Source organism: Procambarus clarkii, chromosome 27 (genome assembly GCF_040958095.1).
Source record: "Procambarus clarkii isolate CNS0578487 chromosome 27, FALCON_Pclarkii_2.0, whole genome shotgun sequence".
Classification (NCBI taxonomy): domain Eukaryota; kingdom Metazoa; phylum Arthropoda; class Malacostraca; order Decapoda; family Cambaridae; genus Procambarus; species Procambarus clarkii.
Window position 1 is genome coordinate 41,505,833 of NC_091176.1, and position 18,984 is coordinate 41,524,816.

The window sequence follows — 18,984 nt, forward strand, 5'->3', positions numbered from 1 at the left end:
CTGGTGGAGGGTATTATGCCAGTGACGGGTCTGGTGGAGGGTATTATGCCAGTGACGGGTCTGGTGGGAGGGTATTATGTCAGTGACGGGTCTGGTGGAGGGTATTATGTCAGTGACGGGTCTGGTGGAGGGTATTATGTCAGTGACGGGTCTGGTGGAGGGTATTATGTCAGTGACGGGTCTGGTGGGTGGGTATTATGCCAGTGACGGGTCTGGTGGAGGGTATTATGCCAGTGACGGGTCTGGTGGGAGGGTATTATGTCAGTGACGGGTCTGGTGGAGGGTATTATGTCAGTGACGGGTCTGGTGGAGGGTATTATGTCAGTGACGGGTCTGGTGGAGGGTATTATATGTCAGTGACGGGTCTGGTGGGTGGGTATTATGCCAGTGACGGGTCTGGTGGAGGGTATTATGTCAGTGACGGGTCTGGTGGAGGGTATTATGTCAGTGACGGGTCTGGTGGTGGGTATTATGTCAGTGACGGGTCTGGTGGGAGGGTATTATGTCAGTGACGGGTCGGGTGGGAGGGTATTATGTCAGTGACGGGTCTGGTGGAGGGTATTATGTCAGTGACGGGTCTGGTGGGGGGTATTATGTCTGTGACGGGTCTGGTGGAGGGAATTATGTCAGTGACGGGTCTGGTGGGAGGGTATTATGTCAGTGACGGGTCTGGTGGGAGGGTCCGGTGGAGGGTATTATGTCATTGACGGGTCTGGTGGGAGGGTATTATGCCAGTGACGGGTCTGGTGGAGGGTATTATATCAGTGACGGGTCTGGTGGGAGGGTATTATGTCAGTGACGGGTCTGGTGGGAGGGTATTATGTCAGTGACGGGTCTGGTGGGAGGGTATTATGTCAGTAACGGGTCTGGTGGAGGGTATTATGTCAGTGACGGGTCTGGTGGAGGGTATTATGTCAGTGACGGGTCTGGTGGGAGGGTATTATACCAGTGACGGGTCTGAAGGAGGGTATTATGTCAGTGACGGGTCTGGTGGGAGGGTATTATGTCAGTGACGGGTCTGGTGGAGGGTATTATGTCAGTGACGGGTCTGGTGGGAGGGTATTATGTCAGTGACGGGTCTGGTGGGAGGGTATTATGTCAGTGACGGGTCTGGTGGAGGGTATTATGTCAGTGACGGGTCTGGTGTGAGGGTATTATGTCAGTGACGGGTCTGGTGGAGGGTATTATGTCAGTGACGGGTCTGGTGGAGGGTATTATGTCAGTAACGGGTCTGGTGGAGGGTATTATGTCAGAGACGGGTCTGGTGGAGGGTATTATGTCAGTGACGGGTCTGGTGGGAGGGTATTATGTCAGTGACGGGTCTGGTGGAGGGTATTATGTCAGTGACGGGTCTGGTGGAGGGTATTATGTCAGTGACGGGTCTGGTGGGAGGGTATTATGTCAGTGACGGGTCTGGTGGGAGGGTATTATGTCAGTGACGGGTCTGGTGGAGGGTATTATGTCAGTGACGGGTCTGGTGGGAGGGTATTATGTCAGTGACGGGTCTGGTGGGAGGGTCTGGTGGAGGGTATTATGTCAGTGACGGGTCGGGTGGAGGGTATTGTCAGTGACGGGTCTGGTGGGAGGGTATTATGTCAGTGACAGTAGTAGGGTGTAAGACGCACAGACGATATTTTTTTTTGGCCAGAGGACCCCTGTGCGGTGTAAGACGCACAGACGATATTTTTTTTTTTTGGCCAGAGGACCCCTGTGCGGTGTAAGACGCACAGACGATATTTTTTTTTTCTTGGAGAAAATTCATGTCTGTGAGCCAGGGTTTTCAGGTAAATTTTGTGTCACAGATTTTAGAAGTATGGAATTCTTATGAGAAAATAATTTCCGAGACTTAGAAGTTTGTTAAGGCCTTATGGGACCAATTCAAGTAACGTATGTAGCTCTTTAGGGCTTCCAGGAGAACTCTACGGACATATTTTACATGTTTTCAACTTACAAAATCGTCTATGTAAGCCTTAGTTATTCATATAAATTTAGAAAATCACCTGTGTAAGTCATGGTTTTCAAGTCTCGTACATCACACCCCCCTCCCTCCCCCCCTTACCTCGCAATCTCTCGCGTCACCTTTATTTACTTTGCGCCCAGCCAGCCAGTCGGCTCTTAATCTTATCTTATCTTATCCGTAATATCTGGACCGCCCCTCCTCTCTCTCTCTCTCTCTCCTCTTCATATTATTCCCTCTTCCTATTTTCTGACATACTAATATTTTATTCCTTTTTCATTAACCAGTCAGTTTTATACAAATCAACCGAAGCATCTCAATGAAACCTTTAATACTGAAACTGCCTCAGAGACTATCTAAGCTGGCCCCAGCTACCTGCCCCAGGCTATCTGCCCGAGGCAATCATCACCTGATTACCTGCCCCAGACATCTACCAGTCATTGTCGGCGTTCGCCACCGTAATAATTTATATATATATACATTAAGCGTTAATAAAACTTATTTATTTATTTATAATTTATTTAGTCATCTAATTCATAGTTTACACAATTTATAATAAACGACTCATTTAGCCCGAAGTTCTAAGAAGCTCGCTCCTCAATCCGCTTGTATAATATCCGTCCTATTCACTCTTCATCTCTGTAAATAAAGAATAACAGTTTCAGATAGCGTTTACACATGTACAATATTTATCATACACATAAAACCTCAAAACAAATGTACTCACCATTTTCCATTAGATAATTTGTTATAGCCTCATTCAGCCAGTCGTCTCCAAGCACATTTTCCAACAAATATCGCTCTTATCATAACACAGCGTTTCATAGCAGCTCGGCATATTTTTAAATAAAGCATAAGATAGCCTCATTACGTTCCTATCATTCTGCATATGTTCTCCATAAGTAAAACTAGTTTCAAATAGCTTTATTGCAGTTTTTAGATCCTTGTTTGAAAGATGGTAACAGAAAAACATCGCATATAGCCCGCATACGTAAGTATTTAAACTCTGAAGTCGCTCTGTAAACGTGTATACATCACAGTCTTTATAATAATTTAAAAACTCCGAAATGTATGGCGAATACACATTTATTCCATATGAATCGAGTATAACTATTTTCCGTTTAGATTTATATACAGCAATCCAGTGACCCATTACTTCCTTAGAGTCTCTTCCTAAGGTATTTATTATAAACATAATCGGTCTGTCCCGTATTTGCTTCATTATTCTATATATATCCGTCGCTAAATAGCATCCAATATATTTAGCTTTACTACCTTTCATATCGTTCAATGCCGTATTAATTTGTTTGCAGTTCATGCTCTTGTATCACACACAACTCGCCTATCGGAATAAATTCTCAATACTCCCGTTGTAATTCCGAATAAAATAATAACTTTATTTGATTTCGCTGGAACAGCAAATTCTAATGTAATTCTCAGGTTGCCCGAAGCCTCTATAGGAAGGGTATCTCTCAATTCCTCAGGCGTTAGTCTAAATGCCAGTAATGTTCTTCCTTTTATAAATGAATTATATGTCAAGGTATTGCAAGCATTAAAGCCTACTGTATTTTGAGTCTCGTAGTATAGTTTCGAACATTTATTCGGGAACTTGCAAGTTATATTAAATAAGTTTGTCCCATCACGTGTAATATATACATTAGATAAATCGCAGTGATCGAAATAAAGTGGATTAAGTGTATACGCTCCTGATATTGCTTCCATATCCATCATCATAATAAATAATTTATCTGGGATAATGCTCCCCCATGGCTGGTCAATACTTAATCTCTGCTGCCCATTACCAAGAATGAACGTCTTGTGGAGTGTCTTATCAAACGTATATGTAACTGGCGTATTTTGTTCAGCCAGAGCTCTATTAATAGCCTCCAATCCAGATGCAAATGGAGTTATCCGATCAATCCACATTCTAGCTAGTTTTATGTTAAACTTATATCCAGATTCAATACTGTTTATAACCCACGGATCACTGTTAAGTTCTAATCTCAAACGAATATCAATTCCATCCAAAAGATATTCGCTCAAAGTTGTAATGTCCAATAGCAGTTTAAAGCAACAATTTACTCCCTCAGTTTTTAACTTTACAAATCTAGATTTAAGGTCTTCTGAGGCATTCTTAAAATAATCTACATCATATTTTTCAGGGAAAACATCATTATAGAAATACGTCAGTTCTTTAAATCTTTCAGCTTTACATTCAGAAAGCGTCGTCATTAGCTTTACATATGATAAATATGAAAATAGTGAATTAGTTTCCACCACTTGCTCATTTAAATAAACAGTTACAGCTTTAAACATTGTCTGGGACAAGCCATTAACTATTGATGCATTTTTAATATCCGCTAAAGCCGTAATTCCGTCAGGTCCCGTTAATTCAACCATCAGTTCTAGCGTCAAGCTCGAAAGATCAATAAATTGACCCTTAACTCCCGGGATACGAAATTCAATATAAGAGTCTTTAAATTTATTGTTAATACTTGAATTCACAGGTAAAATATCCTGTGTCTGTCTTGAAAATATCGTACTTTCAACCATTCTATGAGGACTAACTTTAGGAAAGCCATCGCTTATAGCAGCTGTATAATTTTCTAAAGGAACTTGCAATGCTGCACTAGGAGCATTTACACTCATCATGTCTGCGTCTAGCATACAACTAGTACTGTTTTTATGAAAACACGTCTTTATATCTATCCATTTTCTTTATATAGGCAGGTCTTTTCGTTTTTCTTTTCGTTATTCGGCCACCTGCTAACAATTTAGGACCTATACTTTTCAATGTTTCCATACCGCGTTTTCTAATTGAATCTTTCAAAGTACCTTGACCAGCATTTATATCCTGCAAAACATTCTGTCCCATTGTCAATGCTGCTGGCATAATAGTTTTTAATAGGAAAGGTGTTGCTCTACGAGCTAGACCAGTTAAGAAACTTAATATTCCACCTCCTCTTAAATGTCTTCTATCAAAAACAGTAATATCGCCCAGTGCTCCACCTCTCTTCCCTCGAGGAGCGATAAATCGCTCTACCTCGTCAACAGACAGCGGTACAAACCCGACCCTCATGTTTAAACAGGCCAAGAGAGAATGATAAACTCCATCTACTCATGCCATTATATATCAACGGGTCTAATATGTAATACTGCAATCGTACATCCATCCTTTTCAAAATATACAGGCTCCCCATCTTGATCTGTTAATCTAATACTGATGCCATCAATATTAGTCGTATTTAAAGGTTTATATAATTTCCTGTGTGTTACATTACTTTGAAACGAAACAACATCCAAGATATTTACAATCTGATTACCAAACATGGTGGGCTGCACCTTATCACAATATACACACAAGAAATCTATACGGCCTCCTGGCCTAGGATGATAATAGCAAGTATCTTGTACAAATAACCTGTTATTAGGTGGCTTATTCATAATAAAAATATCATAGGCTTTACCTACTTCAGCTCCAATAACTTTACATATATTTCGACCGAAAGATAAAGAAATTCGAACAACTAATTTTCCATCCTTTGTAATAAATAATTTTAACAACTTCTCACTAAATTCTGCATTAAACTTAATTCGATTAATACTCGAATCATATATCATATAAACGTCCCCGTGATCTGGGAAATTATAATTAAGTACGGGTCCTATAAAACTCAGTGAACCTTTTGAAAATATAGTAGAAATTTCTCTATTTAAAATAGTCGTTAGCTCTATGCAATTATCACTGGCTAAAATATCCGACTTTAAATTGAAAGATGTATTCACCGTACTCAAATCAGATAAACTTTTATTAGACACTAGAAGTTGAACTGAAATAAAACTTTCCGGGTCATTCCTCCTAACAGCGAAATAAGATGGAGGCAGGAATATATTCTTCAGGCACACTTCATAAGCTTTATTCGGGTCTAAAGGCAGCTGATTATGTAATCTATTTTCAAAAGCATTGGGAGCATTGTTTTTAAATACATCAGTATCAGAGTTACTCGCTGCATATATAACGTAACTATCCATCCTGTAGACTAATAGTAAATGATAAAAATAAACAGAAACTCACCTTAATATGATATCCAGGTAGACTCTCCTTCATCTACAGCTTTGATCTTCCTCTTCAAACTTGGAGGAGAAAACACTTGATTTTTCGCATCTACATTTCTAAATAAATTCTTAGGTGTAGATGTCAAAGAGAAGAACAACTTTGCAATTGGCAGTTTATCTTCTGGGAATAACAATTTCGGAGTGCACATCCTGCCTATAACGTCATCAACAATATTGAGCCCAGTAACTGGCGATGTAATGTTCCCTTCCTCATCCCACTTTACAAGTCCAGTTGTATTAAAATAATTTAACAAGGAGACAGCAAAATCATAATCCTTAAGCTTTAATCTTAAGTCTATCAAGTGTTGTATAACAGGATTTGTTCTCACTGTCATCGTAGGCTTCTCAACACTTACTGCCGTAGGCTTCTGTTGATCAATAGCTTTTCGTGGTACAAGATAGAATTCTTTCATTATTCCTTATTAAATAGCCTTGAAATGAAATTTATAGCTATGGGAAGTAAAATGCCCAATAAATTACCTCCTCTTTTACTCGTTAATATGTCTTTCTTGAGTGAAATAGCTTTCTTCTTACAGGCTAATGTATGGAGTAGAGCTCTATATTTAGAAAGTCTCTTTAAAATAGGCTTCCCAACTTCAATTTTATTTTTTAAGAAATTATTAAATATTTCTGATAAGCAAAGTATATGTTCCTTTTTAAGAGTCTTAATTAACTTTTTCCTAGAATTATAACCTAATCTAGCTAATAGTTCAATAAATCCACGTTACTTGCTAACTAAGGGCTGCTTCTTCATAGTTTCTTCACGTCATCTGAATTCACCCACTGATCAAATGAACTGTCGTAACCGACGTATCTAACTTTATATAAAGTAGTATTACCAACTTTACGTTTACTTATAATTCTCTCAATTTCAAATGTATCTGACAAGTAGGTGGGAGTCAACTCCTCTCTATAAAATCCGCCTTCTATAAGTCTATTATTTAAGTCCTTTAGATAATATAAAGGCACGGGTTGTTTAGTATCAATTTGAGCAATTGTAAATATTTCCTTAGTGTTCTGTTGATGAAAACCTCTTTTGAACTTTGAAATACGATTAGATAAGGCAAGCCGTACTGTATCTCCTACAGACAGATGATTACTGATGCGTGGCTTAGTCTGCTGCTCTCCTTTATACATGAGCTTAAACTGCCTAGTCACATCTCGAGGCGAAGATAAAGCATGTACATCAATAGGTATTTTCCCCTTTAATCCTCTATGTGGTGTTCTATTATACGTTTTAACCATATCAGGTAAAACATTTATATAGGTTAAGGTGTTATAAGCCGTTAAATATTTATATATCTTAGTTTTCAATGTTCTTATAAATCTCTCTGCAATGCTGGCTTTAGTTTCCTGAGAAAATACACTGTACAGATCAATGTTTTTACTGTCTAACAATCGTTTCATATATTTATTATAGAATTCACCGCCCTTATCAGTGTTAAGCTTCCTTACACCTTTTGATGAAGGTAAATCCAGAACAGCTTTCATGGCTTCACTTACACTCTGACCTGATTTAGTGGATAGTGGAACTACATGTGCAAACCTTGAAAATATATCAACACAAACTAATAAATATTTAATATCGTTGTTGTGCTTAGCTAACAATGTCATATCAGCCAAGTCACTGGTAAAGAAAGCTTTAGGTCTAGGTGCTAAGATACGTCTTCGTTTAAATTTACGTTTTTTTAATAGATGTAAGGTATATGCATTAGACGTTTTTAAATAGTCTTTCACATCTTTTATAGTTATTTCAGGGATTGTTTTCTTTGCAGCCTTATACAATTTTAAAACGCCACCAAACCCACCTATGGACTTGGGGTCATTGTATATCTTATTAAGAGCTTGTGTAATGTTCACCATTGATACACTATTTCATATGGGGGTTCATTTACAATATTTCCCCTAAATATTATGGATTCAGGTGTTTTAACGCCCAAGTCAACAAGTAAATACCCATACGGTCGAGAAATCACTTTCTTATATATATCTAAAAATTTCTTGGCATCTTGTTTTCCGAATATTTGTCTGCCTAATGTTTCTATCTGGGACAAGTCTCTTGATTTAAGCAGAATAAAATGAGAAGCATTTAAACTTATAGATCTAGAAAATTTCCCACTGAAAAATATATTTTGGGTTATAAAAATAACAGAGATGTTCTCATGCCGTCCTTTAGTAAATATATCACTTACTATTTTAGAGTTTGTAGATTCAACATACAAGTCATCATAAACAACTAATATATGAGATGTGTCCTCTGGATCACGATCGTCTAAAGGGTTTACAATTTCAGAGTAAAAAGATATCTTATGTTTAAAGAGTGGATTAGTTCTCAACTCTCTATACCCGCTTCCACAGATAATTATTTTTGCAAAGTTCTGCTGATATTTCTCTATCATTTTAGCACATAAATAGCTCTTCCCACCATTTGAAAATCCAGCAATAATAATTCTTGACGGTTCACTAAATATATTCAACTGGGATTCAGTAATAACTTTTTTCTGCCCTTCCATGTTGCTAGGATTCAATAGACTAACTACAAATATATAATGAAAGGAGTATTTAAACGAAATCCACATTCGAGTTTTATTTAAACATAACCAATAAAATCATAGTCATAACATATCCAATACAGTAATAAAATCATAGAATATACAATATCATAGCCAATAAAATCATAGTCATAACATATCCAATACAGTAATAAAATCATAGAATATACAATATCATAGCCAATAAAATCATAGTCATTTCATATCCAATACAGTAATAAAATCATAGAATATACAATATCACAGCCAATAAAATCATAACATATCCAATACAGTAATAAAATCATAGAATATACATTATTATAGACATTTGAATCATAGTCATTTTCATATCAAATACAGTAATAAAATCATAGAATATACATTATCATAGACATTAAATCATAACATATCCAATACAGTAACAAATCATATCCAATACAGTAACAAATCATAGCCAATATAATATAAAAGACATTTGAATATAGTTATAGATAATACATAGACAATACAGTAACAGACTTAGTTGTTGTTAGGGAATAATTGCTGAGCGACTCTATCCCGCTTTTCCCAAAGATTAAAAATAGGGAACAATTGACGTCTTGGTTGGGGATTATCTACAATTACTGGATCCCCTACCTGCACCTCTTCCTCTACCTGTACCTCTTCCTGTACCTCTTCCTCTACCTGTACCCGTACCTCACGCTCTGGAATGTCTGGGTGACCGTAAGCTAATGACTCTGTGGGACTAATGAGGTACCTCTTGTCATCAAAAGCTGACAGACCGCGCTTAGTTGTTTTACACGTGCATATCTGTCCATTAACATTACGAATAGATCGGGATACAAAATTAAAAGTTGTATTTGTCTCTAATGTGTTCTGAAAAGATGCATGCGTTATTTTCTTTTGTTGGTGATAAGGAATCCCTTTACATTTACATAAATGTTCATTATCAAGGGTTAGGAGAGAGTAAGTTTTAGGCTTGAGTGCAATTAATTCAGTTATGATTTTCTGCTTTACTTCTGACTTGAGGAGTCCTAGTTCACCTTTGCGAGTAGCAGAATACATGGGATGATCTTTGTCAAAATTACTGAAATCCATATAATCTACTAGAGGAGCTTTTGTCATTTCTTGGAAAGCATCTTTACAGGTCAGAGTAAATATGAATGAGTCTGTATCCGTATAAATTAGTCTAGCTCTCTCCCCATAATGGGCTTTAACTACATTATACCAGAACTCGTATAAACGCCTCTTGGCTATCTGCAAGATCTGATATCCCATGTAAGAAGGAGTGGTAACTTTAAGGATGTCTTTCATTACTGTACAGAGAACCCTATCTTGACCTAAAGAGTCAGCTCGTTTATACAAAGGGTTTCTTGCATGAGTTAAGAATGAATGTTTTGTCGTTACTAGATGGTGAGTATTAGCATATCGAGATATATTTGTCATTGATTTCCCGTACAGACTATTACTTATGAGTTTAAAAGCTTTTCCTTTAACTTTACAGGTGGTATTGGCTCGTTCTCGAATGTTGGTTGAAATAAAATCTTTTAAATAGGGAGCCTGATTAAATTCATAGATTGTTTTTACTCGTTCAACTTCTAGTCCAAGTTTTAATAACAATTGCAGGAAATCAAGGCTTACTAAGTAGTCGTTTTGGGGCAAGTGGGATGCAATTAACTTTGTATTTTTAGGTGGGAGCTTACGTTTTTCATCATTAAGGGTTTTCTTACTGTACTCTGACAAAAACTCCTCCGTTATATTAGTATGAGACAGTACAAGGGGCAGATCATCAGTATACCTGGCTACCTCGGGAGATACATGTTTTGTATCGCATAAAATCCAATAGCCTTTGTCTTGATTACAGGGGATATGCTGTAACCCTTGCCCTAATAAGGTATCCCGCTCAAGGTCAGTTAATTGTCTAATCCCTCCCTGGGGAAGTACCTCAGCCATGCACGCTGCATATAAGCTGTTAAAGTCGAGGTACAAAATGTGAGTATCGTCATCAGAGCTGGGGTTAGATGTAGTGTGCTCGTTAACAGCCTGTGTAAATTGTCTAATGGAAGATGTGAACCCTCCTCTAAGATTCCTTCTCAACAAATCATATATATTCTGATCATACACATAGTCAAGTACAACTTTTGATTTAAATAGGAAAGCGTCCCAAGCATAACTAGGAAGTGATACATAGAAAACAATATCTAGTTCATAAATTTCTTTCAGTGATGTTCGCCAAAGTGTAAATATATCAACTAGCATTCCCACGTCAACTTTTAAATATAACATGAGGTAATCCTTGATGTTTGTACAGTTCCCTAAATTAAATACTTTAAGAGCATTGTTATAATCTTCTTCAGACAGTGGAGAGTCATGTAAAACATTGTAAAACTTATCTCGCGAAGGGAGCTGAGGTTCGTCTAACACGTCCATGGAAGAAATATAATCATAACATAGGCTTTGTTTACCTTTAATTAACAGAGCTTTAGCTTCATCGGATACGCCATTTAGTATGTGTTCAGTGTACTTGGTGGGTTTCTTACCGGCAACGTGCTCGCTTGCTAAGGTTCCTAATGACCCATTAAGGAGAGCTAGGCTATCTAGGAATTTAAGTTTACCTATGATGACTTGCATAAATTTCAATCCTTCCTTGGTTAGAATTTCTACATCGCGGTGAGGATTTTTGGACAGTTCTTTAAGTATAATTCCAAGATCATAGGCAGCATTATGGGAAAATGTGGTCAAGTATCTACGAGCATTTTTACATTGTAAATTACAACGAGCACAATAAGCACCTAAGTAATTATTTTCCTGAATAGCATGATTATGATGTCTATGTTTATCTTTCTTATCCTTGAAAGTTTGATGACACAATTGACACGTATTTTGTCTTTGAAACATTCTTTCCTGTTCTCTAGACAAGTTCTTAGGGAAGTTGGGGAGCTGAGCATGAATAGCTTTCCATGAGGCTTCTAGCTTTGTAATAAAATGATTGACCGCGTCTGGGCCTACGTATGAATACGTTTCTACGACATTGAATTCCCTGTCTAAAATCATGTAAGCATAAGCAATTGCTTTATGCTTACATTCCACCATGCCTCTAGGATTTTGACGGTCTAATAGACATTCAAAATCGTAATAGGCGGTGTGAGTTGGGCTATAGGTCCTACCGTAATTTTTAAAACTGATTTTTATCACTAGGATTATAGAACGAAAATACTTGGGATACAGTGCATGACTCTTCGTGAGCTTGAATTTCATCTAAGGGAGCATGCAAAAGACAAATTTTGCAGAATTTATGAGTGTCAGGAATTTTATACCGATTATGGTTAATATTCTTTACAAATTTATCAAAATCCTTGATCAGACAGAGATGCTTGCCTTCTAATAACAACAAAGGGACTTTATCGGCATACTTTTCCTGGCTTTTCCTAGCTAAACTAAGATAGTATCTGTTACTTTCATGAGTTACTGTATAAATATAAATAGAAATTTTGTTAAGCTTCTCTATTTTCTTAAGATTATCAAATGATACGGGGAATCTGATTTCATCTGCCCATACTACGAATCTTCTACACCATCGAAGGTTTTTGTAATACTTTCTAACGTTATCCAGGGTCCTGCCCAATGCTAAGTTTTTATACGCTGCAATGCACTGTAACAAACACTCATCTCCTTCACTTTCAGGATTAAATACTGATTCTTTACCCCTTAATTTTGCAGGATATGGTACGTAAGATCCAAGGTGCATAGGGTGGCGAATATACGAAAAATTAATGGCAAAGCCTGACATGGAATGAATTCCTACACTTGAGGATTGGACATTTTTTAGGCATTCGTCAATTTTAGCAGACATTTCGTCAACCCATGAATTTACAAGAACTTCTACCTCTTCCTGTGTAACAATCTGTGTTTCGCCTCTAATTGAAAATACTTCGTCTAATATTTCATACTGATCGTCGACATGATTAAGTTTTTGCAAAATTAGGCTTACATCAGGGTAAATGTGAAATGAGGGAGGGAATTCTTCCTGTATTTGTCTGAACTGATTGTCTATATATTCTATAAAAAATTCCCTATACCTATTTATATATACGCTGGGGTCAGCGTCTAAATGTCCGGGAATGGAGAACGAATGTCTCGAGAAAGAACCTTCGAAATGGTTAATGACTTCTAACACTCGCGGAACAACGTTATCTAAGTTAAGTACCTCTGGGGAATCTGGAGCGTTGACTTCTTCATCTGATATGTCGTGAACAGGGGGTTGATTGTCTTCTTCTTCTTCATCTGAAGATGCATGCTGGTTGCCGTCTGGTGCATCTTCTTCTAGCTCCTGGGACAGCTGGGGTTGACTGCGTACAGGTGTGCTCCACTCAGAGGGTTGGGTTGAATCCAGGGGCGATTCTGTAATATAATATTAGCAATGAATAAACATTAAGAGGAAAACACATTTGAAAACAATAAGAGGATTTGAAAACCTTAATAGGAAAATATTGTGTAAATAAGAGGAATTATTATTAAGAGGAAAAACATAAAGTTTAAATAAGAGGAAAAACTGAATTACAGATAAATAATAATATTACTTACGAGCTGGGATGTTGATTCCACCAAGTATGAGATTCTCTTGATCACGAATAGGAACTCCTGTAATGGAAATATTTTTGTATGAGTACTTATTACTTGTTTATACACTTGTTAAAATATACAATTAATAACTTTTAAAATTACGAAAATTATTGTGAAAACGTACGGTTATTTATGATGCGACGGCGTTTGGGTGGAGGTTCAATGACGTTTCTGGCTTCGGTGGGAGGTTCCCGGTTAACGGAGAAACGACAGTATGGGCAGGAAGTAGAACCATGAACTGAAATGAAAATAATATATATAAATTGACTGACTGTATGAATGTATGTGTGTTTCGGATATATATTTTCTTTGAAAGTTTATTGAATGTGCGAGAAAAAAGCGGTACTTACGATTTGCACAATAGAGTTGCCCACAGCTGGTACAGGTTACGTCAAAATGTCCAGGCGGTGTAGGCCCGTTGCATCCTATACAGTATAGTCTGCATTCTTGAAGAGCGTTGATGGACATTTCACCTAGGCATGTTAAACATCGTGTTTGACACACATGCCCGATTTCGTTGTTGATAGGAGACAGGCACAGAGGACACACTGACATGATGATATGACTAGGCTAGGGGAGCCTTGTGAACAGGATGAAGATTGAATGCAGACTGAAAGTGTAGGCCTCTGAGACTTTGGCGATCTGAGGGGGCCCCTGAATGAGCGTAATAACGATAGTGTGCCCCTGAGTGAGCGTTTGGCTGTTTTATTAATAGCGAGAATGATTGGCGAATACTGGGAATAAACTCTTTTATTATAAATTGTGTAAACTATGAATTAGATGACTAAATAAATTATAAATAAATAAATAAGTTTTATTAACGCTTAATGTATATATATATATATAAATTATTACGGTGGCGAACGCCGACAATGACTGGTAGATGTCTGGGGCAGGTAATCAGGTGATGATTGCCTCGGGCAGATAGCCTGGGGCAGGTAGCTGGGGCCAGCTTAGATAGTCTCTGAGGCAGTTTCAGTATTAAAGGTTTCATTGAGATGCTTCGGTTGATTTGTATAAAACTGACTGGTTAATGAAAAAGGAATAAAATATTAGTATGTCAGAAAATAGGAAGAGGGAATAATATGAAGAGGAGAGAGAGAGAGAGAGAGGAGGGGCGGTCCAGATATTACGGATAAGATAAGATAAGATTAAGAGCCGACTGGCTGGCTGGGCGCAAAGTAAATAAAGGTGACGCGAGAGATTGCGAGGTAAGGGGGGGAGGGAGGGGGGTGTGATGTACGAGACTTGAAAACCATGACTTACACAGGTGATTTTCTAAATTTATATGAATAACTAAGGCTTACATAGACGATTTTGTAAGTTGAAAACATGTAAAATATGTCCGTAGAGTTCTCCTGGAAGCCCTAAAGAGCTACATACGTTACTTGAATTGGTCCCATAAGGCCTTAACAAACTTCTAAGTCTCGGAAATTATTTTCTCATAAGAATTCCATACTTCTAAAATCTGTGACACAAAATTTACCTGAAAACCCTGGCTCACAGACATGAATTTTCTCCAAGAAAAAAAAAATATCGTCTGTGCGTCTTACACCGCACAGGGGTCCTCTGGCCAAAAAAAAAAAATATCGTCTGTGCGTCTTACACCGCACAGGGGTCCTCTGGCCAAAAAAAAATATCGTCTGTGCGTCTTACACCCTACTACTAGTGACGGGTCGGGTGGAGGGTATTATGTCAGTGACGGGTCTGGTGGGAGGGTATTATGTCAGTGACGGGTCTGGTGGGAGGGTATTATGTCAGTGACGGGTCTGGTGGAGGGTATTATGCCAGTGACGGGTCTGGTGGAGGGTATTATGCCAGTGACGGGTCTGGTGGGAGGGTATTATGTCAGTGACGGGTCTGGTGGAGGGTATTATGTCAGTGACGGGTCTGGTGGAGGGTATTATGTCAGTGACGGGTCTGGTGGAGGGTATTATGTCAGTGACGGGTCTGGTGGGTGGGTATTATGCCAGTGACGGGTCTGGTGGAGGGTATTATGCCAGTGACGGGTCTGGTGGGAGGGTATTATGTCAGTGACGGGTCTGGTGGAGGGTATTATGTCAGTGACGGGTCTGGTGGAGGGTGTTATACCAGTGACGGGTCTGGTGGAGGGTATTATGTCAGTGACGGGTCTGGTGGGAGGGTATTATGTCAGTGACGGGTCTGGTGGGAGGGTATTATGTCAGTGACGGGTCTGGTGGAGGGTATTATGTCAGTGACGGGTCTGGTGGGAGGGTATTATGTCAGTGACGGGTCTGGTGGGAGGGTCTGGTGGAGGGTATTATGTCAGTGACGGGTCGGGTGGAGGGTATTGTCAGTGACGGGTCTGGTGGGAGGGTATTATGTCAGTGACGGGTCGGGTGGAGGGTATTATGTCAGTGACGGGTCTGGTGGGAGGGTATTATGTCAGTGACGGGTCTGGTGGCAGGGTATTATGTCAGTGACGGGTCTGGTGGAGGGTATTATGCCAGTGACGGGTCTGGTGGAGGGTATTATGCCAGTGACGGGTCTGGTGGGAGGGTATTATGTCAGTGACGGGTCTGGTGGAGGGTATTATGTCAGTGACGGGTCTGGTGGAGGGTATTATGTCAGTGACGGGTCTGGTGGAGGGTATTATGTCAGTGACGGGTCTGGTGGGTGGGTATTATGCCAGTGACGGGTCTGGTGGAGGGTATTATGCCAGTGACGGGTCTGGTGGGAGGGTATTATGTCAGTGACGGGTCTGGTGGAGGGTATTATGTCAGTGACGGGTCTGGTGGAGGGTATTATGTCAGTGACGGGTCTGGTGGAGGGTATTATATGTCAGTGACGGGTCTGGTGGGTGGGTATTATGCCAGTGACGGGTCTGGTGGAGGGTATTATGTCAGTGACGGGTCTGGTGGAGGGTATTATGTCAGTGACGGGTCTGGTGGTGGGTATTATGTCAGTGACGGGTCTGGTGGGAGGGTATTATGTCAGTGACGGGTCGGGTGGGAGGGTATTATGTCAGTGACGGGTCTGGTGGAGGGTATTATGTCAGTGACGGGTCTGGTGGAGGGTATTATGTCTGTGACGGGTCTGGTGGAGGGAATTATGTCAGTGACGGGTCTGGTGGGAGGGTATTATGTCAGTGACGGGTCTGGTGGGAGGGTCCGGTGGAGGGTATTATGTCATTGACGGGTCTGGTGGGAGGGTATTATGCCAGTGACGGGTCTGGTGGAGGGTATTATATCAGTGACGGGTCTGGTGGGACGGTATTATGTCAGTGACGGGTCTGGTGGGAGGGTATTATGTCAGTGACGGGTCTGGTGGGAGGGTATTATGTCAGTGACGGGTCTGGTGGAGGGTATTATGTCAGTGACGGGTCTGGTGGAGGGTATTATGTCAGTGACGGGTCTGGTGGGAGGGTATTATACCAGTGACGGGTCTGGTGGAGGGTATTATGTCAGTGACGGGTCTGGTGGGAGGGTATTATGTCAGTGACGGGTCTGGTGGAGGGTATTATGTCAGTGACGGGTCTGGTGGGAGGGTATTATGTCAGTGACGGGTCTGGTGGGAGGGTATTATGTCAGTGACGGGTCTGGTGGAGGGTATTATGTCAGTGACGGGTCTGGTGTGAGGGTATTATGTCAGTGACGGGTCTGGTGGAGGGTATTATGTCAGTGACGGGTCTGGTGGAGGGTATTATGTCAGTAACGGGTCTGGTGGAGGGTATTATGTCAGAGACGGGTCTGGTGGAGGGTATTATGTCAGTGACGGGTCTGGTGGGAGGGTATTATGTCAGTGACGGGTCTGGTGGAGGGTATTATGTCAGTGACGGGTCTGGTGGAGGGTATTATGTCAGTGACGGGTCTGGTGGGAGGGTATTATACCAGTGACGGGTCTGGTGGAGGGTATTATGTCAGTGACGGGTCTGGTGGGAGGGTATTATGTCAGTGACGGGTCTGGTGGAGGGTATTATGTCAGTGACGGGTCTGGTGTGAGGGTATTATGTCAGTGACGGGTCTGGTGGAGGGTATTATGTCAGTGACGGGTCTGGTGGGAGGGTATTATGTCAGTGACGGGTCTGGTGGAGGGTATTATGTCAGTGACGGGTCTGGTGGGAGGGTATTATACCAGTGACGGGTCTGGTGGAGGGTATTATGTCAGTGACGGGTCTGGTGGAGGGTATTATACCAGTGACGGGTCTGGTGGAGGGTATTGTGTCAGTGACGGGTCTGGTGGGAGGGTATTATGTCAGTGACGGGTCAGGTGGGAGGGTATTATGTCAGTGACGGGTCTGGTGGAGGGTATTATGTCAGTGACGGGTCTGGTGGGAGGGTATTATGTCAGTGACGGGTCTGGTGGGAGGGTCTGGTGGAGGGTATTATGTCAGTGACGGGTCGGGTGGAGGGTATTGTCAGTGACGGGTCTGGTGGGAGGGTATTATGTCAGTGACGGGTCGGGTGGAGGGTATTATGTCAGTGACGGGTCTGGTGGGAGGGTATTATGTCAGTGACGGGTCTGGTGGGAGGGTATTATGTCAGTGACGGGTCTGGTGGAGGGTATTATGCCAGTGACGGGTCTGGTGGAGGGTATTATGCCAGTGACGGGTCTGGTGGGAGGGTATTATGTCAGTGACGGGTCTGGTGGAGGGTATTATGTCAGTGACGGGTCTGGTGGAGGGTATTATGTCAGTGACGGGTCTGGTGGAGGGTATTATGTCAGTGACGGGTCTGGTGGGTGGGTATTATGCCAGTGACGGGTCTGGTGGAGGGTATTATGCCAGTGACGGGTCTGGTGGGAGGGTATTATGTCAGTGACGGGTCTGGTGGAGGGTATTATGTCAGTGACGGGTCTGGTGGAGGGTATTATGTCAGTGACGGGTCTGGTGGAGGGTATTATATGTCAGTGACGGGTCTGGTGGGTGGGTATTATGCCAGTGACGGGTCTGGTGGAGGGTATTATGTCAGTGACGGGTCTGGTGGAGGGTATTATGTCAGTGACGGGTCTGGTGGTGGGTATTATGTCAGTGACGGGTCTGGTGGAGGGTATTATGTCTGTGACGGGTCTGGTGGAGGGAATTATGTCAGTGACGGGTCTGGTGGGAGGGTATTATGTCAGTGACGGGTCTGGTGGGAGGGTCCGGTGGAGGGTATTATGTCATTGACGGGTCTGGTGGGAGGGTATTATGCCAGTGACGGGTCTGGTGGAGGGTATTATATCAGTGACGGGTCTGGTGGGAGGGTATTATGTCAGTGACGGGTCTGGTGGGAGGGTATTATGTCAGTGACGGGTCTGGTGGGAGGGTATTATGTCAGTGACGGGTCTGGTGGAGGGTATTATGTCAGTGACGGGTCTGGTGGAGGGTATTATGTCAGTGACGGGTCTGGTGGGAGGGTATTATACCAGTGACGGGTCTGGTGGAGGGTATTATGTCAGTGACGGGTCTGGTGGGAGGGTATTATGTCAGTGCCGGGTCTGGTGGAGGGTATTATGTCAGTGACGGGTCTGGTGGGAGGGTATTATGTCAGTGACGGGTCTGGTGGGAGGGTATTATGTCAGTGACGGGTCTGGTGGAGGGTATTATGTCAGTGACGGGTCTGGTGTGAGGGTATTATGTCAGTGACGGGTCTGGTGGAGGGTATTATGTCAGTGACGGGTCTGGTGGAGGGTATTATGTCAGTAACGGGTCTGGTGGAGGGTATTATGTCAGAGACGGGTCTGGTGGAGGGTATTATGTCAGTGACGGGTCTGGTGGGAGGGTATTATGTCAGTGACGGGTCTGGTGGAGGG

The 18,984-nt window shown here is 41.3% G+C and overlaps 1 protein-coding gene across 1 annotated transcript; it reads right to left on the minus strand.

Annotated features, from left to right (window-relative positions):
* Nucleotides 1-2,590: 2,590 nt before the first annotated feature.
* On the minus strand, nucleotides 2,591-13,754 carry LOC138369249 (uncharacterized). Its single transcript, XM_069332188.1, has 5 exons — nucleotides 13,581-13,754; nucleotides 13,355-13,468; nucleotides 13,192-13,248; nucleotides 12,815-13,008; nucleotides 2,591-2,596 (listed from the first exon to the last, which is right to left on the minus strand). Exons 1-5 carry the CDS (start codon nucleotides 13,696-13,698, stop codon nucleotides 2,591-2,593), a joined length of 489 nt encoding a protein of 162 aa, XP_069188289.1. The 5' UTR covers nucleotides 13,699-13,754.
* Nucleotides 13,755-18,984: the final 5,230 nt, after the last annotated feature.

Bases quoted from the DNA above. Each gene is read 5' to 3' on its own strand.
- LOC138369249 (XM_069332188.1), bottom strand. From the start codon at position 13,698: ATGTCCATCAACGCTCTTCAAGAATGCAGACTATACTGTATAGGATGC. The intron at 13,469-13,580 runs GTAAGTACCGCT...TTTTCATTTCAG, and splicing joins GCAACTCTATTGTGCAAATC to TTCATGGTTCTACTTCCTGC. The intron at 13,009-13,191 runs GTAAGTAATATT...ATTATATTACAG, and splicing joins TGGAATCAACATCCCAGCTC to AATCGCCCCTGGATTCAACC.